Source organism: Ranitomeya variabilis, chromosome 5 (assembly GCF_051348905.1).
Source record: "Ranitomeya variabilis isolate aRanVar5 chromosome 5, aRanVar5.hap1, whole genome shotgun sequence".
Taxonomy (NCBI): Eukaryota; Metazoa; Chordata; class Amphibia; order Anura; family Dendrobatidae; genus Ranitomeya; species Ranitomeya variabilis.
The window spans coordinates 597,578,751-597,606,655 of NC_135236.1; the positions used below are offsets into that span (position 1 = coordinate 597,578,751).

Consider the following 27,905-nt stretch of genomic DNA (forward strand, 5'->3'; position numbering starts at 1 on the left):
TGCCGATTTTTCCAAAATTTCCGAATATTTAGCATTTTTTTATATAGAAAGGTAAAATATATTGACTCCCATTTAGCACTGACGTGAAGTACAATATGTCACGAGAAAACAATCTCAGAATGGCTTGGATAGGTGAAAGCGTTCCAAAGTTATTAGCCCATGAAGTGGCACAGGTCAGATTGGCTTAGGCACTTGGGTACAAATAGGCCTAGGGCTGAAGGGGTTAATAAGCTACGTATATGTAAGGGCTATCATATCAAAAAATAAACTACAGACATGCATCTACCTAAAAATACCAAAGAGAATTAGTCACTCCGCTTGGTACCGATATCGTCAAATTTGGTTCTTGGCTCATGGACTAAAGGGACATTCAAGTAAATAAGTGGTCTGGAGTGAAGTAGGTGGGGTGATGTGTGTGCAGCATTCTGAATTGGACCCATTTAGATGGGCCGATGGAAACTAAAATTAATCAGGTTGTCTGTAAGATAATGTACAACAGCTTAGACACTTGGGCACCTGAAGGTCCTAAATGTCAATCTGTATGGTGACATGAAGCAGATTCCCGGAGGGCAGCTTTGCCTGTCACTATAAAATTACAGTAATTATATCCTTTAAACTCTACATTAGACAGCAATATAAGCAATGTTTGGAGCGGGTGAGAAATTCCAGCTTGTCACACTGTTTTACTAAAGTTTAAGTTGGGGGGTTGTAAGCTTTAATCAGTTGCACACAGTAATGGGAAATGTCAGGTGATGTTCCTGTCATGTAAAGTGCCCCTTCCCTCTGCTCACCATGGAAAGGATTCTGCAATCATCCTCCACTGTTGTCTTGTGTGGACGTCCAGGCCTTTTAGATTTTCCAAACTCACTAGGGATCTCTTTTTTTAAGGATGTTCCCAACTGTTGATTTAGCCACAAACATTTCTGTTATCTCTGTTATGGATTTCTTTTTTTTTTCAGTCTAATGATGGGCTGTTTCTCTTCCACCTAGAGCTCCTTTGACCGCATATTGTGGGTTCACTGCAACTACCTGATTAATTGATGATGGATTAATGAGAGAATAGCCCATGTAGCCCATTAAAGAGATTTTGAGAATTTTTCAAATACTTTTGGTCCCTGTAAAAAGAGCCAACTACATATTAAAAAGCTGTAGTGCAGAGGTGTCAAACTGCATTCCTCGAGGGCCGCCAACAGGTCATGTTTTCAGGATTTCCTTGTATTGCACAGGTGATAATTTAATCACAGAATGATTCCAGTACCTTGTGGAATGCTAAGGAAATCCTGAAAACATGACCTGTTGGCGGCCCTCGAGGAATGCAGTTTGACACCTCTGCTGTAGTTCATACATCCTTACTCCAATAAGGATATGACTACCCTCAAATTAAAGCTGAGAGCTTTAATTTGAATCAATATGAGCTTAAAGTGCAGTTAAAGTACAGACTTTAACTGCACTTTAAGCTCATATTGATTATATAACTAAGTCACAGAGGAAAGTGAATAGCGGCACCAGTGTTAAAACATGTAATCCTTTGTACGGAGGAGTGGAGTCGGATTATAGAGCCTTTATTAGCATAAATGTCCAATTTGGAGATGCTCAGCACATATCAACATGTAGATATAAATAATTCAGAAAAGTATGCGGCACTCACCATGGCAGTTTGAATGAAAATTTCTTCATTTCATGATTTTCATTTTAGATGGTAAGATGCAAAGAGGTGCAGGGAGAGAGGACGACGGCCGTTTCGTGTTACCACGCTTCAACAAGCCCAGGCCCTGGACCCGTTGACGCATGATAATGTGAAACGGCCGTCATCCTGTCTCCCCGCACGTCTTTGCATCTTACCATGTAAGATGGTGCTAGATAAGCAAGTAAAATAAATAAAATAAATAACTAGTGATTTAAATAGAAGTATGGTATAACTAAATTCTTATCAAGTGCATCAATGCCCATTTCATTGTATTCAGTAATCTTTTTAATGTTGGAAGAAGCTGACTGTCATTAGTCCCTTAATAATCATGGATGATGTTATATAACAATTTTAATTACACAGTTCATAAACTTGCAGAGCTGGTCCTCTTGATTTCTGTAAAGCCTTATTCACAAGTCAGTTTTTAACCCCTTAACGACCGCCGATACGCCTTTTAACGGCGGCCGCTAAGGGTACTTAATCCACAGCGCCGTTAATTAACGGCGCTGTGGAAAAAGTGAATAGCGCCCCCCAGAGTCGGATTTTCTCTGGGGTCTCGGTTGCCGAGGGTAGCCGAGACCCCAGAGAACATGATTCGGGGGGTTTTTACCGACCCCCGAGTTGCGATCGCCGGTAATTAACCGTTTACCGGCGGTCGCAACAAAAAAAAAAAAACGCGATTTGCCGTTTAATTTCTCTGTCCTCCGATGTGATCGCACATCGGAGGACAGAGAAATGTGGTCCCCGATGGCCCCCAATAGCCCCCCAATACTTACCTACCTCCCCCGGTGCTCCTCGTGTCTCCCCATGGGCGCCGCCATCTTTTTTCCGGGAAAAAATGGCGGGCGCACGCGCAATGCGCCCGCCGCCCGGCACCCGGATGTTCTTTGGGGTCTCGGCTGCCGGGGGTAGCCGAGACCCCAAAGAACATGATCGGGGTAGGTTTGCACCGACCCCTGCTTTGCGATCGCCGGTAATTAACAGTTTACCGGCGACCGCAAAAAAAAAAAAAAAAAAAAAAAAAAAGCGATCAGTTATTTCTCTGTCCTCTGATGTGATCGCACATCAGAGGACAGAGAAATAGGGGGATTCGGGGACCCTATCATACTCACCCGGGGTCCCTGGGTCCTCTTCTGTCTTCTCCTGCCAGCCGGCTTTTTCATCATGGCGGGCGCATGCGCAGTGCGCCCGCCATCTGCTGCCATCTGCCGCCGGCAGGAGAAGACAAGTTGGGGCTAAAATTAGGGTTAGGGTTAGGGTTAGAGTTAGGGTTAGGGTTAGGGTTAGGGTTAGGGTTAGAGTTAGGGTTAGAGTTAGGGTTAGGGTTGGGGCTAAATTTAGGGTTAGGGTTAGGGCTAGGGTTAGGGTTAGGCTACTTTCACACTAGCGTATTTTGGCTTCCGTCGCAATGCGTCGTTGGAGAAAAAACGCATCCTGCAAAAGTGCTTGCAGGATGCGCTTTTTCCCCATTGGCTTGCATTAGCGACGCATTGCGACGGATTGCCACATGTCGCATCCGTCGTGCGACGGATGCGTCGTGCTTCGGCGGACCGTCGACACAAAAAAAACTACATGTAACTTTTTTGTGCGACGTGTCCGCCATTTCCGACCGCGCATGCGTGGCCGGAACTCCGCCCCCGCCTCCCCGCACCTCACAATGGGGCAGCGGATGCGTTGAAAAAACAGCATCCGCTGCACCCGTTGTGCGGCGCTTACAACGCTAGCGTCGGTACGTCGGCCCGACACACTGCGATGGGCCGAGTACGACGCTAGTGTGAAAGTAGCCTTAGGCTTCTTTCACACTTGCGTCGGTACGGGGCGGTCGCAATGCGTCGGCCCGATGTACCGACGCACGTTGTGAAAATTGTGCACAACGTGGGCAGCGGATGCAGTTTTTCAACGCATCCGCTGCCCAGTCTATGTCCTGGGGAGGAGGGGGCAGAGTTACGGCCACGCATCCGCGGAAATGGCGGACGCGACGTACAAAAAAAAGGTTACATTGAACTTTTTTTGTGACGACGGGGGCTAAAGTTATGGTTAGGGTTGGGGCTAAAGTTAGGGTTGGGGCTAAAGTTAGGGTTAGAGTTGGGATTAGGGTTAGGGTTTGGATTAGGGTTGGGATTAGTGTTACGTTTGGGATTAGGGTTGGGATTAGGGTTAGGGTTGGGATTAGGGTTAGGGGTGTGTTGGATTTAGGGTTTTGATTAGGGTTATGGTTAGGGTTGAGATTAGGGCTGTTTTGGGGTTAGGGTTGTGATTATCGTTAGGGTTGTGATTAGGATTATGGATCGGGTTGAGATTAGGGTTAGGGGTGTGTTGGGGTTAGGGTTGGAGTTAGAATTGGGGGGTTTCCACTGTTTAGGTACATCAGGGGGTCTCCAAACAGGACAGCCAATTTTGCGCTAAAAAAGTCAAATGGTACTCCCTCCCTTCTGAGCTCTGCCGTGCGCCCAAACAGTGGTTTACCCCCACATATGGGGCATCAGCGTACTCGGGATAAATTGGACAACAACTTTTGGGGTCCAATTTCTCCTGTTACCCTTGTGAAAATAAAAACTTGGGGGCTAAAAATCTTTTTTGTTGGAAAAAAATATATTTTTTTATTTTCACTACTCTGCATTATAAATTTCTGTGAAGCACTTGAGCTTTCAAAGTTCTCACCACATATCTAGATAAGTTCCTTAGGGGGTCTAGTTTCCAAAATTTGGTCACTTGTGGGGGTTTCTACTGTTTAGGTACATTTGGGGTCTGCAAACGCAACATAACGCCCGCAGACAATTCTATCAAAGTCTGCATTCCAAAATGGCGCTCCTTCCCTTCCGAGCTCTGCCGTGCGCCCAAACAGTGGTTTACCCCCACATATGGGGTACCAGCATACTCAGGACAAATTGGACAACAACTTTTGGGGTCCAATTTCTCTTGTTACCCTTGTGAAAATAAAAATTTTGGGGCTAAAAAAATCTTTTTTGTGGGAAAAAAAATATTTTTTATTTTCACTACTCTGCATTATAAACTTCTGTGAAGCACTTGGGCATTCAAAGTTCTCACCACATATCTAGATAAGTTCCTTGGGGGGTCTATTTTCCAAAATGGGGTCACTTGTTGGGGGTTTCTACTGTTTAGGTACATTAGGGGTCTGCAAACGCAACATAACGCCCACAGACAATTCTATCAAAGTCTGCATTCCAAAATGGCGCTCCTTCCCTTCCGAGCTCTGCCGTGCGCCCAAACAGTGGTTTACCCCCACATATGGGGTACCAGCATACTCAGGACAAATTGGACAACAACTTTTGGGGTCCAATTTCTCTTGTTACCCTTGTGAAAATAAAAATTTTGGGGCTAAAAAAATCTTTTTTGTGGGAAAAAAAATATTTTTTATTTTCACTACTCTGCATTATAAACTTCTGTGAAGCACTTGGGCATTCAAAGTTCTCACCACATATCTAGATAAGTTCCTTGGGGGGTCTATTTTCCAAAATGGGGTCACTTGTTGGGGGTTTCTACTGTTTAGGTACATTAGGGGTCTGCAAACGCAACATAACGCCCGCAGACAATTCTATCAAAGTCTGCATTCCAAAATGGCACTCCTTCCCTTCCGAGCTCTGCCGTGCGCCCAAACAGTGGTTTACCCCCACATATGGGGTACCAGCATACTCAGGACAAATTGGACAACAACTTTTGGGGTCCAATTTCTCTTGTTACCCTTGTGAAAATAAAAACTTGGGGGCTAAAAAATCTTTATTGTTAAAAAATATATATTTTTTATTTTCACGACTCTGCATTATAAACTTCTGTGATGCACTTGGGCATTCAAAGTTCTCACTACACATCTAGATAAGTTCCATGGGGGGTCTAGTTTCCAAAATGGGGTCACTTTTGGGGGGTTTCTGCTGTTTAGGCACATCAGGGGCTCTCCAAACGCGACATGGCGTCCGATCTCAATTCCAGTCAATTTTGCATTGAAAAGTCAAATGGCGCTCCTTTGCTTCCGAGCTCAGCCATGCGCCCAAACAGTGGTTTACCCCCACATATGGGGTGTCGGCGTACTCAAGACAAATTGTACAACAGCTTCTGGGGTCCATTTTCTCCTGTTACCCTTGGTAAAATAAAAATTTGGAGGCAAAAAGATCATTTTTGTAGAAAAAATGCGATTTTTTTATTTTCACGGCTCTACGTTATAAACTTCTGTGAAGCACCTGGGGGTTTAAAGTGCTCACCACACATCTAGATAAGTTCCTTAAGGGGTCTAGTTTCCAAAATGGTGTCATATGTGGGGGGTCTCTACTGTTTAGGCACATCAGCGGCTCTCCAAACGTGACATGGCGGCCGATCTCAATTCCAGCCAATTCTACATTGAAAAAGTAAAACGACACTCCTTCTCTTCCAAGCTCTGCGGTGCGCCCAAACAGTGGTTTACCCCCATATATGGGTATCGACGTACTCAGGAGAAATTGCACAACAACTTTTGTGGTCTAATTTCTCCTGTTACCCTTGTGAAAATAAAAATTTGGGGGCAAAAAGATCATTTTTGTGAAAACAAATGCGATTTTTTATTTTCACGGCTCTACGTTATAAACTTCTGTGAAGCACTTGGGGGTTCAAAGTGCTCACCACACATCTAGATAAGTTCCTTGGGGGGTCTAGTTTCCAAAATGGTGTCACTTGTGGGGGGTTTCCACTGTTTAGGCACATTAGGGGCTCTCCAAACGCGACATGGCGTCCGATCTCAATTCCAGCCAATTCTGCATTGAAACAGTCAAATGGTGCTCCTTCACTTCCAAGCTCTGCGGTGCGCCCAAACAGTGGTTTACCTCCACATATGGGGTATCGGCGTACTCAGGAAAAATTGCACAACAAAATTTGTGGTTAAATTTCTGTTTTTACACTTGTGAAAATTAAAAAAAATCGTTCTGAAGTAAAATGTTTGCAAAAAAAAGATAAATGTTCATTTTTTTCTTCCACATTGTTTTAGTTCCTGTGAAGTACGTAAAGGGTTAATAAACTTCTTGAATGTGGTTTTGAGCAGCTTGAGGGGTGCAGTTTTTAGAATGGTGTCACACTTGGTTATTTTCCATCATATAGACCCCTCAAAATCACTTCAAAGGTGATGTGGTCCCTAAAAAAAACATGGTGTTGTAAAAATGAGAAATTGCTGGTCAACTTTTAACCCTTATAACTCCCTAACAAAAAAAAAATTGTTTCCAAAATTGTGCTGATGTAAAGTAGACATGTGAGAAATGTTATTTATTAACTATTTTTTGTGACATATCTCTCTGATTTAAGGGCATAAAAATACAAAGTTTGAAAATTGCAAAATTTTAAAAATTTTCGCCATATTTCCATTTTTTCATAAATAATCGCAAGTAATATCGAAGAAATGTTACCACTAACTTGAAGTACAACATGTCACGAAAAAACAATCTCAGAATCAGCGGGATCCGATAAAGCGTTCCGGAGTTATAACCTCATAAAGTGACACTGGTCAGAATTGTAAAAATTGGCTCGGTCATTAAGTACCAAATTGGCTCTGTCACTAAGGGGTTAAACATTCAAGTGAAAAAATTGTACTGGTGTCATCACTGTTGTGCATCAATGTGCTGTCCGTGTGTCTGTTTTTACCATTAGTGTTTCTCACGGATGGGTAAAGAAATAAATAAATCACAAACCTTCTCCCATACTTTGCAATGTTAAACAAGGACAGCACAGAGATGGCACATGGATACCGTTTTTCATGTATCCCTAGACTTATATTGGCCCTTTTGATCCTGCTGCTTGAAAGAAAATACATGCCTCAATGTATTTTGTAAGACCACCAGTCTGTGAAAAACATGGACATGTGAACAGCACCATAGATTATAATGCGTATGAGTTGTATCCATGAAAAAAACAGTTACAACATGTATGTGCAACACTGATGTATAAATGAGACCTAAAGTGTAGGTGGGACGTGGCAGATGTGACTACTAGTGTTGAGCGATACCGTCCGATACTTGAAAGTATCGGTATCGGAAAGTATCGGCCGATACCGGCAAAGTATCGGATCTAATCCGATACCGATACCCGATACCAATACAAGTCAATGGGACTCAAGTATCGGACGGTATCCCTGATGGTTCCCAGGGTCTGAAGGAGAGGAAACTCTCCTTCAGGCCCTGGGATCCATATTAATGTGTAAAATAAAGAATTAAAATAAAAAATATTGCTATACTCACCTCTCCGACGCAGCCTGGACCTTACCGAGGGAACCGGCAGCGTTCTTTGCTTAAAATGCGCGCGTTTACTTCCGTGACGTCACGGCTTGTGATTGGTCGCGTGCCGCCCATGTGGCCGCGACGCGACCAATCACAGCAAGCCGTGACGTAATTTTCAGGTCCTGAATGCCTAATTCTAGGCATTCAGGATTTTAAAATTACGTTCCGGCTTGTGATTGGTCGCGTCGCGGTCACATGGGCGACGCGACCAATCACAAGCCGTGACGTCACGGGAGGCAGGAAACGCGTGCATTTTAAAATTATGTCACAGCTTGTGATTGGTTGCGTGCCGCCCATGTGACCACGACGCGACCAATCACAGCAAGCCGTGACGTAATTTCAGGTCCTGTATGCCTAATTCTGCATTCAGGACCTGAAATTACGTCACGGCTTGCTGTGATTGGTCGCGTCGCGGTCACATGGGCGGCACGCAACCAATCACAAGCCGTGACGTAATTTTAAAATGCGCGCGTTTCCTGCCTCCCGTGACGTCACGGCTTGTGATTGGTCGCGTCGCCCATGTGACCGCGACGCGACCAATCACAAGCCGGAACGTAATTTTAAAATCCTGAATGCCTAGAATTAGGCATTCAGGACCTGAAAATTATGTCACGGCTTGCTGTGATTGGTCGCGTCGCGGCCACATGGGCGGCACGCGACCAATCACAAGCCGTGATGTCACGGAAGGAAGTAAACGCGCGCATTTTAAGCAAAGAACGCTGCCGGTTCCCTCGGTGAGGTCCAGGCTGCGTCGGAGAGGTGAGTATAGCAATATTTTTTATTTTAATTCGTTATTTTACACATTAATGTTGTTTCGATACCGATACCCGATACCACAAAAGTATCGGATCTCGGTATCGGAATTCCGATACCCGCAAGTATCGGCCGATACCCGATACTTGCGGTATCGGAATGCTCAACACTAGTGACTACTCCTCCGAAAGGCTTCCCAATATCACAGGAGAGTTGGCAAGTATCTACATAGTACTAATCACATCCTTTCTGCCAGGTTATTTCATCAACTGCAAAACTAATTTCACATAAATGCAAGGGGCTATCTAGTTACCATTTGTTTTCAAGCATACCACCAACCATAAAATAAACTTAACTTCTAAAATAAAAGTGAAGATTAACAGATCTTAAAGAATTTTACTCAGAGAGTAAGTGTAAAACCTAACAGTTCTTTTCTACATTGGATCTCCACTTATATATCCATTTTTCAGAACTATATATCGGAGTGTGGAGTTCCAATGCCAATACACAAGTACCATATTTTCAGGTGTATAAGACGACTGGGCGTATAAGACGACCCCCAACTTTTCCATATAAAATATGGTGTGTGGGATATACTCGCCATATAACACGGGGGTCATCTTATACGCCCAGTCATCTTATACGGCGTGTGCGGTCTGGATGGTTCCCAGAGTCTGAAGGAGAGGAGACTCTCCTTCAGGCCCTGGGATCCATATTCATGTAAAAAAAAGAATAAAAATAAAAAATACGGGATATACTTACCCTCCGACGGCCCCCAGTTCTCAGCGGTGCAAGCGGCGGCCTCCGTTCCTAAGGATGCATTGAGCGAAGGACCTTAGATGACGTCGAGGTCGCAAGACCATGACGTTACAGAATCTGTTACAGAATTTCCCATGTTTGCTCAGGAATTACTGTTTTGGCACATGGTCGGGTGTCTGAACAGTCGAGGAGCGGTCCTGCTCTGCCCCATCTACATTGAGGTTTTCTGACGCGAGTTAAGGCTTTAATACATGGCTAAGACAGTCCCTATTGGGGTACACCTTGTCGCGGTGGGATAGCTTTTACTCTTTTTTTTTTTTAAATCAGAAACAATGTTTAAAAAGTAACCTATGTTATTTATATGTATGATTACTATTTACTTACTTACAGCAAGGTATGTGCTCATTTTGTGTCTATCTTAGTCATAATCTGTTAAATGTCCACAGTGAGAACATGCCTTTATGCGCTGCATGCATACCAACTTACACTCCGGCTCAGTTTATTTGTTTTGCTCAAATTTCTTGTACTTTGTACAAAGTGGGATGTGACTCTCCCTTTTCTGAGCTAGGCATTTATTTATATGGCTTCTCGTGCCTGGGTGCCTGAACAGTCAGGAACCATCTACATTGAGGTCATCTGACAGAGTTGAGGTTTTAAATACTATTTACTTACAGCACGGTATATGCTCATTTTGTCTCCATCTTAGTTTTGGGGGGGCAGGGCTCAGAAGAAGATAAGCGCTATTTACTTCAGAAAAGCAAAATTTGTTAGTATGCACTGAGGATACCATTTCACATTTGCACAGCCTCTGAAGTGCTACAAAACAACGGAATCATAGAATCATAGAAGAGACCTCCAGGGTCTTCGTTTCCAACCTTCTGCTTATAATAATAATAACCTTTTTTTATATAGCGCTAACATATTCCACAGCGCTTTACAGTTTGTACACATTATCATCGCTGTCCCTGATGGGGCTCACAATCTAAATTCCCTATCAGTATGTCTTTGGAATGTGGGAGGAAACTGGAGTACCCAGAGGAAACCCACGCAAACACGGAGAGAACATACAAACTCTTTGCAGATGTTGTCCAGGGTGGGGCTTGAACCCAGGACTGCAGCAAGGCTGCAGTGCTATCCACTGAGCCACCGTGCTTGATGAAAGATTCCCCACATAACTGACATTTTAGAAACTACACCCCACACAAAAAGCATCCAAGGGTGTAATGAGTATTCTGAACCAATTGTTGTTTCACAGATGCTTTCTAGAACAATGGGATATGAAAATAAAAAAATGTTTCCATTAAAATATTGTTTTAGCCCCAAATTTTCATTTTGACAAAAAGTAACAGGAGAAAATGATCCATATTCATTGTTACACAATTACATAGGAATGTGGCAGCAATTTATATGTGGGTGGAAGCTGCTGCTTGGATACATGGCAGGGCTCAGAACGAATGCGATTTGACTTTCGAAACAAGAATGTTCCTGGAATAGTTTGAGAGCCATTTGCATAGCTCAAAAGAATAGTAGAGAACCCTTCAGGGAATTTGTCTACCAGTGTAGTGATTACTTTGAAATCACACGTGTTTTCCAGTAAATAAGAACACTATTGATGACACAGAGTGAAAATTGCAAATACCGTATGTCATTTTAGTGCCCAAAATAGGACGCCATAAATAAAATGGGTTCATCCTGTTACAGAAATGCTATGCATGAGAACACTGCATTTCTTAGAAGGGGTGGAGGTCATGTGTCTTTGGGAGTTTGGATTTTACTACATTTTTTTGTGTGGTGGAGTGGTTGGGAGGTGTTAAGGCTTGATTTTTGGGGGATGAGTTTAAAATTGTATTACCATCTTGGGCTACATAACAATTGTTTTTTGCTTTTAAAGTTATGTTCATATTCAGTATATCCTCAGCTCGACTATCGGGTTTTCTATCTAAATTCGTAAAAAAAACAATTGGATTTGAACATTCACTGTAACGAAGAAGAGTTACTTTGGACTCCAATAGGCCTCTGTACCGGCATAATTCCATGATCTGAGGGCTCTTTTTATTTTTTATTCTTTAATTAAAAACTTGCTGCCAAAAGAGCAGTATTGCAATTTTGCAGGATGACTGAACATTTTTGCTGTTACCAATATGGGTACATACTGTAACATTTCTGTTTTTTGGGAAGTAGAATAAACAAATAACAGCAAATCAGGATTTGTTTTTAGTGTTTTATCTTTCACACCATTCACCACGGGGTAACAGTGATGAAAAAACTATTCTTTTAGTCAGTATTATTCGAGCAATGATAGATTTATAGTTATGTTAAGCTTTGCTACTGTTGCATACTAAAAACATACAAATTTTTTTTTTACATCATCCTATTCTCAAAGCTATAACTTTTGTACAATTCTACCAACAGAGCTTTTTACAGGCTTGTTTCTGGGGTGGAATGATTTGATGCTTTTACTGATAATTTTTATGCAACTTTCTCTTCTCTTTTTATTCCATTTGTTGTTGTGGTATTCTAAGGAAAAAACAGCATTTACGGTATGGTTTGTATCTATTCTTTATGGTGCTCATTGCAATTTTGTAACTTGGGCCATTCCGTACACAATGATAACGATTATGTGTTCTTTTTATTGTTTTACATAGCAAAGTGCCTTTTTAGTAGCAAACCATTTTTTTTTTACTTTACTTAGTCCAGTCCAGTTAGTACGTGAATAAAAAAACTAAATAGTAGGATTGTTGGTCTAATACACTGAAATACTTCTGTATTTCAGTGCATTAGACGTGTCCGCTTTACACGGATAGGAGGCCGTCAGAGCCTGCACATACCAGGAGCCAACATAGCCAGCAGACATCCTCTTTGTTTGACCTCCGGATCTAGGGCAACTATTGGTAGCTAATGACTGGGTTGCAGTAGGGTCAAAGGGGTTAAATATGAGACTTGGAAGTGACTTCCAGTAAATATGGAGGATATTGGCACTCACATGAACCAAGAAAAGGTCAGAACAGTGTATATAACCAGGTACCAGATACTATATCTACTACAAGGGAAGTAATGGTGTGATATGCTATGTGGGTATCATTTTTGTGTATATTTCTATTTGTACTTATTTTCATGGTGTTCTCTTGTAGAAGGAGCTATTTGCCTATTGATGAATTGCTGTTATTTGCCATCTGATATTCCCCCCACAGTCCTGTACTGTTATCTCTCCACAGGGTCAGTGAATAATGTTGTTTGCTAATATGCTAATAACATATTGAACTAGCTTGTTGAAACAATGAGCCCCTATGACCCACCCCCCCTAACCTGTGAATGAGTAGAGGGACTTGTAAGTATCAGGGAGGTGGAACACAGTCAGTCCTGTGTTGAATGATGATGTGAACACAGCAAGATGAGAGAGAAGGAAGAGAATATGGGCTATGCTATCCTCTGTCTGCTGGATTGTTGGACTTTTATCCTGTTACTGAACTGCATTCGTGTTCTGGACTATTTTATCCTTTGTGTGGTGGATTGTATATGGACCTTTCGTATTTTTGCCTAAATAAAGGTCTTGGAATTGTTTACTATACTCTAGCTGTGTTGATTGTGTGGTATCGGGGAAGAACCCCGTGACAACTGGTGGCAAGCAGTGGGATCAACAGAGCGTAACCTAGTGGAGAACCACCCCCAGAGTGAGTACAGAAATTGGACTGTATCCAGTTCACAGGAGAGCCAGAGACCTGGGCCTGAACTACCAGGGACTGACTAAAGAGGCCTTAATTGACCTATTGGTGTGTGCCAGCCCGGCCACTCCCTGACGAAGCAACGTGTGAAACGTGCGTTGGAGTGTGGGGTGGAGGCACCAGCACGTTCAGCATGAGCACCGTGGTCTTTTTTTGGTATCTCCTCCCATATGTCTGAAGGACGAGCACTGGAGACGAGGACCCCCACCCCAAAAAGCCAGTGAGTGGTGTGGTACGAAGAAGAGATGGCAGTTCTGGGCCCAGGCATCTCTCAGGAGTACAAGGAGGAGGCTGCCCGCCAGGCACAGCGGAGACAAGAAGGGGTGAAAAAGGGAGTAACGCAATGTGGAATGTAAACCCAATGATCCGGGAGCCTGTACGGATCACCCGGACAGAGTTTAAGCCATTTGATGAGGCTTCCGGAGATGTGGAGGGGTTCTTCAAGGACTTTGAGAAGTAGTGTGCTGTGATGGAGGTGCCCCACTCTCGCTGGATGCGTTTGTTAGTGGGACTCCTGAACGGTAGCCTGGCGGAGGCTTACCGAACCATTGACTCAGTGGAATCGGGATTATAACATTGTAAAGCAGACTATCCTCGATTACCATGCTATCACCCCAGACTCATATAGGGACAAGTTCCAAGACCTCCCATGCACTACGGGGGATCATTTAGGATGTATTCACATAACATGTCCCAGGCATGTCGGAGATGGCTGGAAGCAGAAAACGCCTTTACTGTAGATGATGTTATACAGGCTTTCCTTATAGAACAATTTCTTGCCAAGTGCCCAGCAAAGGTACGGGAATGGGTCCGGGAGCGCACGCCATGCACCGTGGATAGAGCTGCAGCCCTGGCCAATGAAGCCCTTACAATCCGACCACAATGGAGGAGGCTTCAGGACAATGAACCACGGCCTTCTTCCGCACCCCGTCCCCCTCCGATTATATCTGCCCTTCCACCTAGTCGCAAGCCGATTACAATCATGCCTCACAATCCTGGGCCCCAACAGTTCCGACCACGACCTGGGGGTATCACAGAGAGGAGATGTTATGGATGTGGGCAACCTGGACATTTGCAGTCTGGCTTTCAACAAGAATTCGGAGGGAGCCCCACCTCATCCAGTACATCTTGTGCACTCCATCCCGCCAGAGGAAGAGCTACCACCACCTCCACTAGAGTAGACCACCGACCACGGCACCATAGATACCCCTCCTGGAGTGTACGGACTCCGGCCTTTGTCCATCAGAAATACAGCGCAATGGCATTGCCACCTGCAGGATGTCTTAACTGATGGATACAAGGTGTCGGGATTTAGAGACAAGGGGGCATTCCTGACTACTGCTGACCTCCGTGTGGTTCGACCCGAGGCAATTCACCAGGGCCCGGGAATTCCCATTGTCCTGGTGTGGGGTGTCCGCAAATATATACAGCGAGCTTTGGTACATTTGGATTATGGTTTTGGAGAAAAACTGTGTTGGATTGGAGTTATGGAAGGACTTCCTGCAGATATCTTCCTTGGAAATGACATTGGGGAGTTAAAAAGTCATTTTGTGGGAGCGGAAGGTCCGTGGGCCTCTCATTCTTCTGAAAGAACAATTGGAGGGAGATATCGCAGATACCGGAACGCCCATCATTCCCTACGTTCTAGAGTTCAGAGACTGTCTCGCCCAGCTAGCTACCTTGGTTAATGAACATCAGCGAACAGCCCATTCCAGTCAAAAGCCTGGTATGACTTTAAAGCCAGGACCTGGGAATTTATGGACAAGTGCTCATGATTATTGCAACCCCTGCCACTGTACAAGGAACTATAAACTATTGAGCAATGTGGACTAAAGTGAGCAGGCCAGAGGTCTGTGTAGACCTCATAGCGTGCTCACTTATTATGAGGGAAGAGAGGTTGGGTTGGTGTGATATGCTATGTGGGTATCATTTTTGTGTATATTTCTATTTTACTTATTTTCATGGTGTTCTCTTGTAGAAGGAGTTATTTGCCTATTGATGAATTGCTGTTATTTGCCATCTGATATTCCCCCCACAGTCCTGTACTGTTATCTCTCCACAGGGTCAGTGAATAATGTTGTTTGCGAATATGCTAATTACATATTGAACTAGCTTGTTGAAACAATGAGCCCCTATGACCCACCCCCCTAACCTGTGAATGAGGAGAGGGACTTGTAAATATCAGGGAGGTGTGTTGTGAATTCTGCTTTTGGGCTCCCTCCGGTGGTTGTAGATGGTAATGCAGTTGCCCCTGAGTTGCAGTCCTGGTCAGGTGTATCTGCTGATTGCAGTTCTGACTGGGGTATTTAGGCGTGCAGGATTCATTAGTCCTTGCCAGTTGCCCATGGTTGTTGGGAGGTTTTGGTCCTGGTTTGGTTCCTTCTGCCTTCTGCCAAATCAGCAAAGTGTCTGGTTTTGTTTCTGTGGCACACATGCTGTGTGCTTAATAATTCTGTGCTATTCAGTGTTTTTTGTCCAGCTTAGATTGTGTCAGTATTTTCTCAGTCTTGTTGGATTCTCTGGAGTGGCAGATATACATTCCATGTCTTTAGTTAGATTGTGGAACTTTTTGTATTATCTGCTGTGGATATTTTTGAAAGGGTTTTAATACTGACCGCTTAGTATTCTGTCCTATCTTTCCCTATTTAGCTAGAGTGGCCTCTTTTGCTGAATCCTGTTTTCTGCCTGCGTGTGTCTTTCCTCTCCTACTCACAGTCAATATTCGTGGGGGGCTGCCTATCCTTTGGGGTTCTGCTCTGAGGCAAGGTAGTATTCCTATTTCTATCTATAGGGGTATTTAGTCCTCCGGCTGTGTCGAGGTGTCTAGGGTTTGTTAGGCACACCCCACGGCTACTTCTAGTTGCGGTGTTAGTTCAGGTTTTGCGGTCAGTACAGTTTCCACCTACTCCAGAGAAAGTTCATGCGGCTCCAAAGTCACTGGATCACAACAGTACAACTGGCCCACTATGAGTTAAATGCATCTCAGAAGAAGGGAAGAAAGGTGTTGAGTCATTTTTTTTCCTGCAGTTTGCTTTGCCTTTTCTTCCCTCTTTTTCTCTGGGTGGCTAAGGAGTCTTGTGTTAGCATGGATGTTCAGGAATTAGCTTCTCGTGTAGACCAGCTTGCTGCTAGGGTACAGGGAATTTCTGATTATATTGTTCAGACTCCTGTTTTAGAGCCGAAGATTCCTACTCCTGATTTGTTTTTTGGTGACAGGTACAAATTTTTGAGTTTTAAAAACAACTGTAAACTGTTTTTTGCTTTGAGACCTCGATCCTCTGGGGATTCTATTCAGCAGGTTAAAATCGTCATTTCCCTGCTGCGTGGTGATCCACAGGATTGGGCATTTTCCCTGGAATCTGGGAATCCGGCTTTGCCTAATGTAGATTCCTTTTTTCAGGCTTTAGGACTATTATACGATGAACCTAATTCTGTGGATCAAGCGGAGAAGACCTTGTTGGCCCTATCTCAGGGTCAAGAGGCGGCAGAATTGTATTGTCAGAAATTTAGAAAATGGTCTGTGTTGACTAAATGGAATGATGCTTTGGCTGCAATTTTCAGAAAGGGTCTTTCTGAATCCGTTAAAGATGTTATGGTGGGGTTTCCCACGCCTGTCGGTCTGAGTGATTCTACAGTGGGGCAAAAAAGTATTTAGTCAGTCAGCAATAGTGCAAGTTCCACCACTTAAAAAGATGAGAGGCGTCTGTAATTTACATCATAGGTAGACCTCAACTATGGGAGACAAACTGAGAAAAAAAAATCCAGAAAATCACATTGTCTGTTTTTTAGCATTTTATTTGCATATTATGGTGGAAAATAAGTATTTGGTCAGAAACAAAATTTCATCTCAATACTTTGTAATATATCCTTTGTTGGCAATGACAGAGGTCAAACGTTTTCTGTAAGTCTTCACAAGGTTGCCACACACTGTTGTTGGTATGTTGGCCCATTCCTCCATGCAGATCTCCTCTAGAGCAGTGATGTTTTTGGCTTTTCGCTTGGCAACACGGACTTTCAACTCCCTCCAAAGGTTTTCTATAGGGTTGAGATCTGGAGACTGGCTAGGCCACTCCAGGACCTTGAAATGCTTCTTACGAAGCCACTCCTTCGTTGCCCTGGCGGTGAGCTTTGGATCATTGTCATGTTGAAAGACCCAGCCACGTTTCCTCTTCAATGCCCTTGCTGATGGGAGGAGGTTTGCACTCAAAATCTCACGATACATGGCCCCATTCATTCTTTCATGTACCCGGATCAGTCGTCCTGGCCCCTTTGCAGAGAAACAGCCCCAAAGCATGATGTTTCCACCACCATGCTTTACAGTAGGTATGGTGTTTGATGGATGCAACTCAGTATTCTTTTTCCTCCAAACATGACAAGTTGTGTTTCTACCAAACAGTTCCAGTTTGGTTTCATCAGACCATAGGACATTCTCCCAAAACTCCTCTGGATCATCCAAATGCTCTCTAGCAAACTTCAGACGGGCCCGGACATGTACTGGCTTAAGCAGTGGGACATGTCTGGCACTGCAGGATCTGAGTCCATGGTGGCGTAGTGTGTTAGTGTGTTACATTGGTCCCAGCTCTCTGCAGTTCATTCACTAGGTCCCCCCGCATGGTTCTGGGATTTTTGCTCACCGTTCTTGTGATCATTCTGACCCCACGGGGTGGGATTTTGCGTGGAGCTCCAGATCGAGGGAGATTATCAGTGGTCTTGAATGTCTTCCATTTTCTAATTATTGCTCCCACTGTTGATTTCTTCACTCCAAGCTGGTTGGCTATTGCAGATTCAGTCTTCCCAGCCTGGTGCAGGGCTACAATTTTGTTTCTGGTGTCCTTTGACAGCTCTTTGGTCTTCACCATAGTGGAGTTTGGAGTCAGACTGTTTGAGGGTGTGCACAGGTGTCTTTTTATACTGATAACAAGTTTAAACAGGTGCCATTACTACAGGTAATGAGTGGAGGAAAGAGGAGACTCTTAAAGAAGAAGTTACGGGTCTGTGAGAGCCAGAAATCTTGATTGTTTGTTTCTGACCAAATACTTATTTTCCACCATAATATGCAAATAAAATGCTAAAAAAACAGACAATGTGATTTTCTGGATTTTTTTTTCTCAGTTTGTCTCCCATAGTTGAGGTCTACCTATGATATTAATTACAGACGCCTCTCATCTTTTTAAGTGGTGGAACTTGCACTATTGCTGACTGACTAAATACTTTTTTGCCCCACTGTATGTCTTTGGCCATTCAGATTGACCGGCGCTTGCGGGAGCGCAGAACTGTGCACGCTGTGGCGTTGTCCTCAGAGCAGAGTCCTGAGCCAATGCAGTGTGATAGTATTCTGTCTAGGACAGAACGACAAGGACTCAGACGTCAGAATAGGTTGTGTTATTATTGTGGCGACGCTTCTCATGTCATTTCAGTCTGCCCTAAACGGACAAAGAGGATCGCTAGTTCATTTACCATCAGTACTGTACAACCTAAATTTCTGTTATCGGTGTCCTTGATCTGCTCATTGTCATCATTTTCTGTCTTGGCGTTTGTGGATTCAGGCGCCGCTTTGAACTTAATGGACCTTGAGTTTGCCAGGCGTTGTGGTTTCCCCTTGCAGCCCTTGCAGAACCTTATTCCTTTAAGGGGCATTGATGCTACACCTTTGGCTAAAAATAAGCCCCAGTTTTGGACACAGGTGACCATGCGCATGGCGCCAGCCCATCAGGAAGATTGTCAATTTCTGGTATTGCATAATTTACATGATGCTATCGTGTTGGGTTGTCCGTGGTTGCAGGTACATAATCCTGTGTTGGATTGGAAGTCTATGTCTGTGACTAGTTGCGGTTGTCAGGGGGTTCATAATGATGTTCCTTTAATGTCCATCTCCTCTTCTTCCTCTTCCGAAATTCCAGAGTTTTTGTCTGATTTTCAGGATGTATTCGATGAGCCCAAGTCCAGTTCTCTTCCACCGCACAGGGACTGTGATTGTGCTATTGATTTGATTCCAGGCTGTAAGTTTCCTAAGGGCCGACTCTTCAACCTGTCTGTGCCTGAACATACCGCTATGCGGAGTTATGTTAAGGAGTATTTGGAGAAAGGGCATATTCGGCCATCTTCTTCACTGTTGGGAGCGGGATTTTTTTTTATTGCTAAGAAGGATGGCTCCTTGAGACCCTATATTGATTATCGCCTCTTGAATAAGATCACAGTCAAGTTTCAATACCCTTTACCTTTGCTTTCCGATTTGTTTGCTAGGATTAAGGGGGCTAGTTGGTTTACGAAGATTGACCTTCGGAGGGCGTATAATCTTGTTCGTATTAAGCAGGGTGATGAATGGAAAACTGCGTTCAATACGCCCGAAGGCCATATTGAATACCTTGTGATGCCGTTCGGGCTCACTAATGCTCCATCTGTTTTTCAATTTTTCATGCATGATATCTTCCGGACTTATATTGATAAATTCTTGATTGTATATTTGGACGATATTTTGATTTTTTTCTGATGATTGGGAGCCTCATGTGGAACAGGTCAGAATGGTATTTCAGATCCTTCGTGACAATGCTTTGTTTGTGAAGGGGTCTAAGTGTCTCTTTGGGGTGCAGAAGGTTTCTTTTTTGGGTTTTATTTTTTCTCCTAAATCTATTGAGATGGATCCGGTTAAGGTTCAGGCCATTCATGATTGGATTCAACCCACGTCCGTAAAGAGCCTTCAGAAATTTTTGGGTTTTGCAAATTTTTATCGCCGTTTCATTGCTAACTTTTCCAGCGTGGTTAAACCCTTGACCGATTTGACGAAAAAAAGGCGCTGATGTGGCGAATTGGTCCTCTGCGGCTGTTTCTGCCTTTCAGGAGCTTAAACGTCCATTTACTTCTGCTCCGGTATTGCGCCAACCGGATGTTTCCCTTCCGTTTCAGGTTGAGATTGACGCTTCTGAGATTGGTGCAGGGGCCGTTTTGTCCCAGAGGGATCATGTTGGTTCCTTGACGAAACCGTGTGCATTCTTTTCCCGTAAATTTTCGCCTGCTGAATGCAATTATGATGTCGGCAATCGGGAGTTGTTGGCTATGAAGTGGGCATTTGAGGAGTGGCGACATTGGCTTGAGGGAGCTAAGCACCGTATTGTGGTCTTGACCGATCATAAGAATTTGATTTACCTCGAGTCTGCCAAGGGGCTGAATCCTAGACAGGCTCGATGGTCCTTGTTTTTTTCCAGTTTTGATTTTGTGGTCTCGTATCTTCCGGGTTCCTAGAATATTAAGGCTGATGCCCTTTCTAGGAGTTTTTTGCCTGATTCTCCTGAGGTCCTTGAACCGGTCGGCATTTTGAAAGAAGGGGTGGTTCTTTCTGCTATTTCCCCTGATTTACGACGGGTTCTTCAGGAATTTCAGGCTGACAGACCTGATCGTTGTCCAGTGGGGAAACTGTTTGTTCCTGACAGATGGACTAGTAGAGTGATTTCTGAGGTTCACTGTTCTGTGTTGGCTGGTCATCCTGGTATTTTTGGTACCAGAGACTTGGTTGGTAGGTCCTTTTGTTGGCCTTCATTATCACGTGATGTGCGTTCTTTTGTGCAGTCCTGTGGGACTTGTGCGCGGGCCAAGCCTTGTTGTTCCCGTGCTAGTGGGTTGCTTTTGCCATTGCCGGTCCCTGAGAGGCCCTGGACGCATATTTCTATGGATTTTATTTCTGATCTTCCGGTTTCCCAGAGGATGTCGGTTATCTGGGTTGTTTGTGACCGGTTTTATAAGATGGTTCATTTCGTGCCTTTGCCTAAATTGCCTTCCTCTTCAGATTTAGTTTCGTTGTTTTTTCAGCATGTGGTTCGCTTGCATGGCATTCCGGAGAATATTGTGTCTGACAGAGGTTCCCAGTTTGTTTCTAGGTTTTGGTTGGCCTTTTGTGCTAGGCTGGGCATTGATTTATCTTTTTCCTCTGCATTTCATCCTCAGACAAATGGCCAAACCGAGCGAACTAATCAGACCTTGGAGACTTATTTGAGATGCTTTGTGTCTGCTGATCAGGCCGAGTTTGCCCTTAATAATTGGGCTAGTTCGGCTACTTTGGTTTCGCCTTTTTTTTTACATTTTGGTTTTCATCCTCGTTTTTCTTCTGGGCAGGTTGAGCCTTCTGACTGTCCTGGTGTGGATTCGGTGGTTGACAGGTTGCAGCAGATTTGGGCTCATGTGGTGGACAATTTGGTGTTGTCTCAGGAGGAGGCTCAATGTTTTGCTAACCGTCGTCAGTGTGTTGGTTCCCGGCTTCAGGTTGGGGATCTGGTCTGGTTGTCTTCCCGTCATGTTCCTATGAAGGTTTCTTCTCCTAAGTTTAAGCCTCGGTTTATTGGTCCTTATAGGATTTCTGGGATTATTAATCCGGTGTCTTTTCGATTGGCGCTTCCGGCCTCTTTTGCTATCCATAATGTCTTCCATAGATCTTTATTGCGGAAATATGTGGTACCCGTTGTTCACTCTGTTGATCCTCCGGCCCCTGTGTTGGTTGATGGGGAGTTGGAGTATGTGGTTGAGAAGATTTTGGATTCTTGTTTTTCGAGGCGGAGACTTCAGTATCTTGTCAAATGGAAGGGTTATGGCCAGGAGGATAATTCTTGGGTTTTTGCCTCTGATGTCCTTGCTGCTGATTTGGTTCATGCTTTTCATCTGGCTCGTCCTGATCAGCCTGGGGCCTCTGGTGAGGGTTCGGTGACCCCTCCTCAAGGGGGGGTACTGTTGTGAATTCTGCTTTTGGGCTCCCTCCGGTGGTTGTAGGTGGTAATGCAGTTGCCCCTGAGTTGCAGTCCTGGTCAGGTGTATCTGCTGATTGCAGTTCTGACTGGGGTATTTAGGCGTGCAGGATTCATTAGTCCTTGCCAGTTGCCCATGGTTGTTGGGAGGTTTTGGCCCTGGTTTGGTTCCTTCTGCCAAATCAGCAAAGATAAGTGTCTGGTTTTGTTTCTGTGGCACACATGCGGTGTGCTTAATAATTCTGTGCTATTCAGTGTTTTTTGTCCAGCTTAGATTGTGTCAGTATTTTCTCAGTCTTGTTGGATTCTCTGGAGTGGCAGATATACATTCCATGTCTTTAGTTAGATTGTGGAACTTTTTGTATTATCTGCTGTGGATATTTTTGGAAGGGTTTTAATACTGACCGCTTAGTATTCTGTCCTATCTTTCCCTATTTAGCTAGAATGGCCTCTTTTGCTGAATCCTGTTTTCTGCCTGCGTGTGTCTTTCCTCTCCTACTCACAGTCAATATTCGTGGGGGGCTGCCTATCCTTTGGGGTTCTGCTCTGAGGCAAGGTACTATTCCTATTTCTATCTATAGGGGTATTTAGTCCTCCGGCTGTGTCGAGGTGTCTAGGGTTTGTTAGGCACACCCCACGGCTACTTCTAGTTGCGGTGTTAGTTCAGGTTTTGCGGTCAGTACAGTTTCCACCTACTCCAGAGAAAGTTCATGCGGCTCCAAAGTCACCGGATCATAACAGAGGTGAGACACAGTCAGTCCTGTGTGGAATGATGATGTGGAAACAGCAGATGAGAGAGAAGGAAGAGAATATGGACTATGCTATCCTCTGTCTGCTGGATTGTTGGACTTTTATCCTGTTACTGAACTGCATTCGTGTTCTGGACTATTTTATCCTTTGTGTGGTGGATTGTATATGGACCTTTCATATTTTTGCCTAAATAAAGGTCTTGGAATTGTTTACTATACTCTAGCTGTGTTGATTGTGTGATATCGGAGAAGCACCCCGTGACAAATCGATTTTGTGGGAGTTTTTCTTAAATGTCAAAATGGTTTTTGACAGAAATCACTTATGTAGAGAGCATTTGAATTAATCAAAATGAACAGGTAAAATGTACAGAAGATACTTACTTTGCTGTGGCTCAACATTATTATCCTCACCAGAACGACATTAATATGTGCACCTAGTGACTCGTCATGGTAGATTTCATTGACCTAAAAAAAAAATATAGATAAAATGTAAATTGGCAATATATTCAAGACTTGAGTATATAATATTAAAAAATATGCATCCGATTGACTATTGCATTTGCACCTATTTTTTTGTCTAGGTTTTCCGATTGTAAGGCTTTTACCTAGTGCTTAATTTGAAGCCTATTTTCTGCTTGCTCATATGCATTCTTTCAGTTTGCCCTTGCGTGCAAATTTTTTTGTAGCCAAGATGAATGCATCTAATTTATTATTTAAAACACAGGAAAGGTAAAAAAAAATAAATCTGGCACTGCTAACACAACAACAATTCCAAGAATCAGAGTTGGTGGAATCAAGGCAATCAATATTTGGGATAAGCCAGACCGTACAGTGCTTTGTTGAAAAGATTTAGTCCTTGATATTGGATGTAGGTAGAAAAACTAAAAAATCAGCACTCGCCAATGGCATAAGTGTAAAATTGCAGCTTTATTCTGTCATGAAGAGCAGAGACAAAGGAGCAACAGCTTTTTCGCGTCACTACATGCTTCTTAGGGTAAGTTCACACAGGGCGTTTTTGCTGCATTTTTTTCTGCAGTAAAACCTGATCTTCTTGGCAGGAAAGAAGCTGCGTCAAAAACGCAGGTTTAGGTGCGTTTTTTGGTGCGTATTTGGTGCATTTTTTGGGTGCGTTTTTTTTTCTCTTTGTCCATGCTAATGTTCTTGGATTTTCAGCAGCAAAAACGCAGCAAATAATGGTACCTGCATTTTTGCTGTGCTTTTTTCAACACCCATTCAAGTCAATGGGTGAAAAAAACGCAGCAAAAAACGCTGAAAGAAGTCACATGCTCTATGTCCAAAAAACGCAGCAAAGCACAAAATACTGATCATACAAAAGAAACAATGTGTGTGCATGAGATTTTCAAAATCTCATAGGCTTTGCTGGTATTGTAAAAAGCAGCTGAAAATTATCATAAAAAAACGCAGCAAAAACGCCCTGTGTGAACTTACACTTACAGCTCTGGGAAGAAGCAAGTACTCACGTGAAACAGCTGTTGCTCATTTGCCCATCTATTCATTTCTCTGCTCCTCATGTGACGACTGAATAAAGTTGCCGATTTACACACATGCCAGTGGTGAGTGCTGATTTTTTTTCAGTTTTTCTACCTACATCTAATTGTTTGTAACTTTTTAAAAAAAAGTTTCAAAAGTTTTGTGCAAATGTATACCAGTTGCTCATTTTTTTTTATTCATATGAAATTTTGGTGCAAATTTTAGAGTTGCTTTCCACATTTATGGCTTATGCAACTTTTTGCTCTAAAATGGTGAAAAGACAAAAATAAAGATCATTTTTTACTTTGCGCAAAACTAACATTCACCAATTTGAAGAAACTTGTGCTATAAGTGCCAACGAATACTAAAAGACAAGATTAGTGACTTAAAAAAATGCAAATAAATCGGGCCCTTGACCTGTTAACTGTGATTTTTCTTTTTTTTTTCAGAAATGATCTGCAGTTTCGGACTTGAAATGTAGGTGTCCTCACCATGAATTTAGTGTATTGGCATTGTTATGATTTTGTGTTGCTTTTACAGCACCACCATATTCTGCAGCACAGTACAGAGGCCGTCACCCAAAAAACATGATGCTACCACAATGTGGCGATGCAGCCTTCTACTCACTTTTAGAGTTGACTGTGGCAATACAATTACTGTTCTGCCAGCCGAACAACACACTTGAAGAACTGCTTTTTGAGCAACTGCTTAGGGTGTCTATTTGAGTCATGAAAATGTAGTAGGTGTTATATGAGTATTTCACGAGATTACAGGATCTCCCATTTCTCTGCCCTCCTTTAGAAATACAAAAGCTTTAATGCTCCTAACATAAATGTAGGAATCCTTAAAGGGAACCTGTCACCCCCAAAATCGAAGGTGAGCTAAGCCCACCAGCATCAGGGGCTTATCTATAGCATTCTGTAATGCTGTAGATAAGTCCCCGATGTATCCTAAAAGAGGAGAAAAAGAGGTTAGATTATACTCACCCAGGGGCGGTCCCGGACCGGTTCTGGTCCGATGGGCGACGCAGTCCTTTCTGGGGCTTCCCATCTTCTTACGATGACGTCCTGTTCTTGTATTCACGCTGCGTCTCCGGCACAAGCGTATTTTGTCTGCCCTGTTGAGGGCAGAGCTAAGTACTGCAGTGCACAGGCGCTGGGCCTCTCTGACCTTTCCCAGCGCCTGCGCACTGCAGTACTTTGCTCTGCCCTCAACAGGGCAGACAAAGTACGCCTGCGCTGGAGCCGCAGCGTGAAAACAAGAAGAGGACGTCATCGTAAGAAGATAGGAGGGACCGGACCGTGACGCCCATCGGACCAGAACGGGACTGGAACCGCCCTGAGTGAGTATAATCTAATCTCTTTTTCTCATCTTTCAGGATACATCGTGTGCTTATCTACAGCATTACAGACTACTGCGCCGGTTTTACAGATTTATAAAAAGACCTACTAAACCAAACCTACATTTTTTTTAAATTGAAAAATGCTAAGAAACATTTTTTCCTTCATAATTACATGTATAAAACGCAAAACAAAAAATTATAAAAAAAAAAAAAATGATACCTCCCTTTTAGCATATGTTCACACGGAGAGAATTGTCTTTAGTTTTTTTTTTTAACATTTGTGAGAGCTCTCACTCCTACTTTTGGAAGGACCCTTCCTCATTCCAAATTGTTAGCTAGAGAGTGGAATACATATTCCCCATCACTTTACAATGCCAGATAAAACATGCTCATTTGAATTTGGGCTTCGCCTGCCACCACCACATCCATCACCATGTCATTATGAGGCACTCCCATTTTCAATGGTCCAGCAGGTGCCCTGAAACCTGACTTTGGGAAGGGCCATCAGGTGGTCCCGTATCATACATTTGGGAGAGCTCTCACTCCTATATTTGGAAGGTAATCCCACATTCCAAATTTTTAGCTAGAAAGTGGAATACATATTGTCAATCACTTTACAATGCCAGCTAAAATATGCCCATTTGAATTTTGGGCTTTCCCCGCCACCACCACCACCACCACCACCACGTCCACCCCCATGTCACTATGCGGCCCTCGCTTGACATTTTCAGAGGGCCAGCAGGTGCCGTGAAACCTGAGTTTTGTGAGCTCCACATTTCATTTTGGCCACTGGATCCCAATGGAGCCACTGTCATATCGGGTGAAGCCACTGTAAGGTGAATATAATACAAGATTTGGGGAGATGCTCAATGTCAGTAAATTGGATTCTACCAGACACAAAAGCATTAGAATTAAATTCTGAATACAGTGTATGCAATCAAGGGCCTGATTTGTGGTTAGTTTGTCAGGCCCAAAACCCATGTCAGGAACATGTAAAGCCTCCACAAGGGAAAGAGACAGGAATGTATAAAAACACCAAGAAAAAGGTAGAGATGATTACCTATCCAGGCCTCAAAACAAATGCACTAACCCTGTTAGGGCTGTAATGCCGCGATCACTAGCGGGTTGTGGAATACTCGCTTGTCAACGGGATGAAGGCACACAGTCACGTTTTCTTACTTAACCCCTTCACCCCCAAGGGTGGTTTGCACGTTATGGACCGGGCCAATTTTTACAATTCTCACCACTGTCCCTTTATGAGGTTATAACTCTGGAACGCTTCAACGGATCCCGGTGATTCTGACATTGTTTTCTCGGGACATATTGTACTTCATGATAGTGGTAAAATTTCTTTGATATTACCTGCGTTTATTTGTGAAAAAAACGGAAATTTGGCGAACATTTTGAAAATTTTGCAATTTTCCAACTTTGAATTTTTATGCAATTAAATCACAGTGATATGTCACACAAAATACTTAATAAGTAACATTTCCACATGTCTACTTTACATCATCACAATTTTGGAACCAAAATTTTTTTTTTGTTAGGGAGCTATGAGGGTTAAAATTTGACCAGCAATTTCTCATTTTCACAACACCATTTTTTTTTAGGGACCACATCTCATTTGAAGTCATTTTGAGGGGTCTATATGATAGAAAATACCCAAGTGTGACACCATTCTAAAAACTGCACCCCTCAAGGTGCTCAAAACCACATTCAAGAAGTTTATTAACCCTTAAGGTGTTTCACAGGAATTTTTGGAATGTTTAAATAAAAATGAGCATTTAACTTTTTTTTCACACAAAATTTACTTCAGCTCCAATTTGTTTTATTTTACCAAGGGTAACAGGAGAAAATGGACCCCAAAAGATGTTGTACAATTTGTCCTGAGTACGCCGAAACCCCATATGTGGGGGTAAACCACTGTTTGGGCGCATGACAGAGCTCGGAAGCGAAGGAGCGCCATTTGACTTTTCAATGCAAAATTGACTGGAATTGAGATGGGACACCATGTTGCCTTTGGAGAGCCCCTGATATGCCTAAACATTGAAACCCCCCACAAGTGACACCATTTTGGAAAGTAGACCCCCTAAGGAGCTTATCTAGAGGTGTGGTGAGCACTTTGACTCACCAAGTGCTTCACAGAAGTTTATAATGCAGAACCGTAAAAATAAAAAATCATATTTTTTCACAAAAATGATCTTTTTGCCCCCAATTGTTTATTTTCCCAAGGGTTAGAGAAGAAATTAGACCCCAAAAGTTGTTGTACAATTTGTCCTGAGTACGCTGATACCCCATATGTGGGGGTAAACCACTGTTTGGGAGCATGGGAGAGCTCGGAAGGGAAGGAGCGCCGTTTGACTTTTCACTGCAAAATTGACAGGAATTGAGATGGGACACCATGTTGCGTTTGGAGAGCCAC

The 27,905-nt window shown here is 43.3% G+C and overlaps 1 protein-coding gene across 2 annotated transcripts in view; it reads right to left on the minus strand.

The window, feature by feature from the left end:
* LOC143776550 (A disintegrin and metalloproteinase with thrombospondin motifs 2-like) overlaps positions 1-27,905 on the minus strand; it is a 793,125-nt gene that overhangs the window by 424,625 nt on the left and 340,595 nt on the right. For both annotated transcript variants that reach the window (XM_077266022.1, XM_077266023.1), the window contains exon 5: positions 23,032-23,115. In XM_077266022.1, coding sequence (XP_077122137.1) covers positions 23,032-23,115 — 84 coding nt within the window. The remainder of the gene's footprint in view (positions 1-23,031; positions 23,116-27,905) is intronic.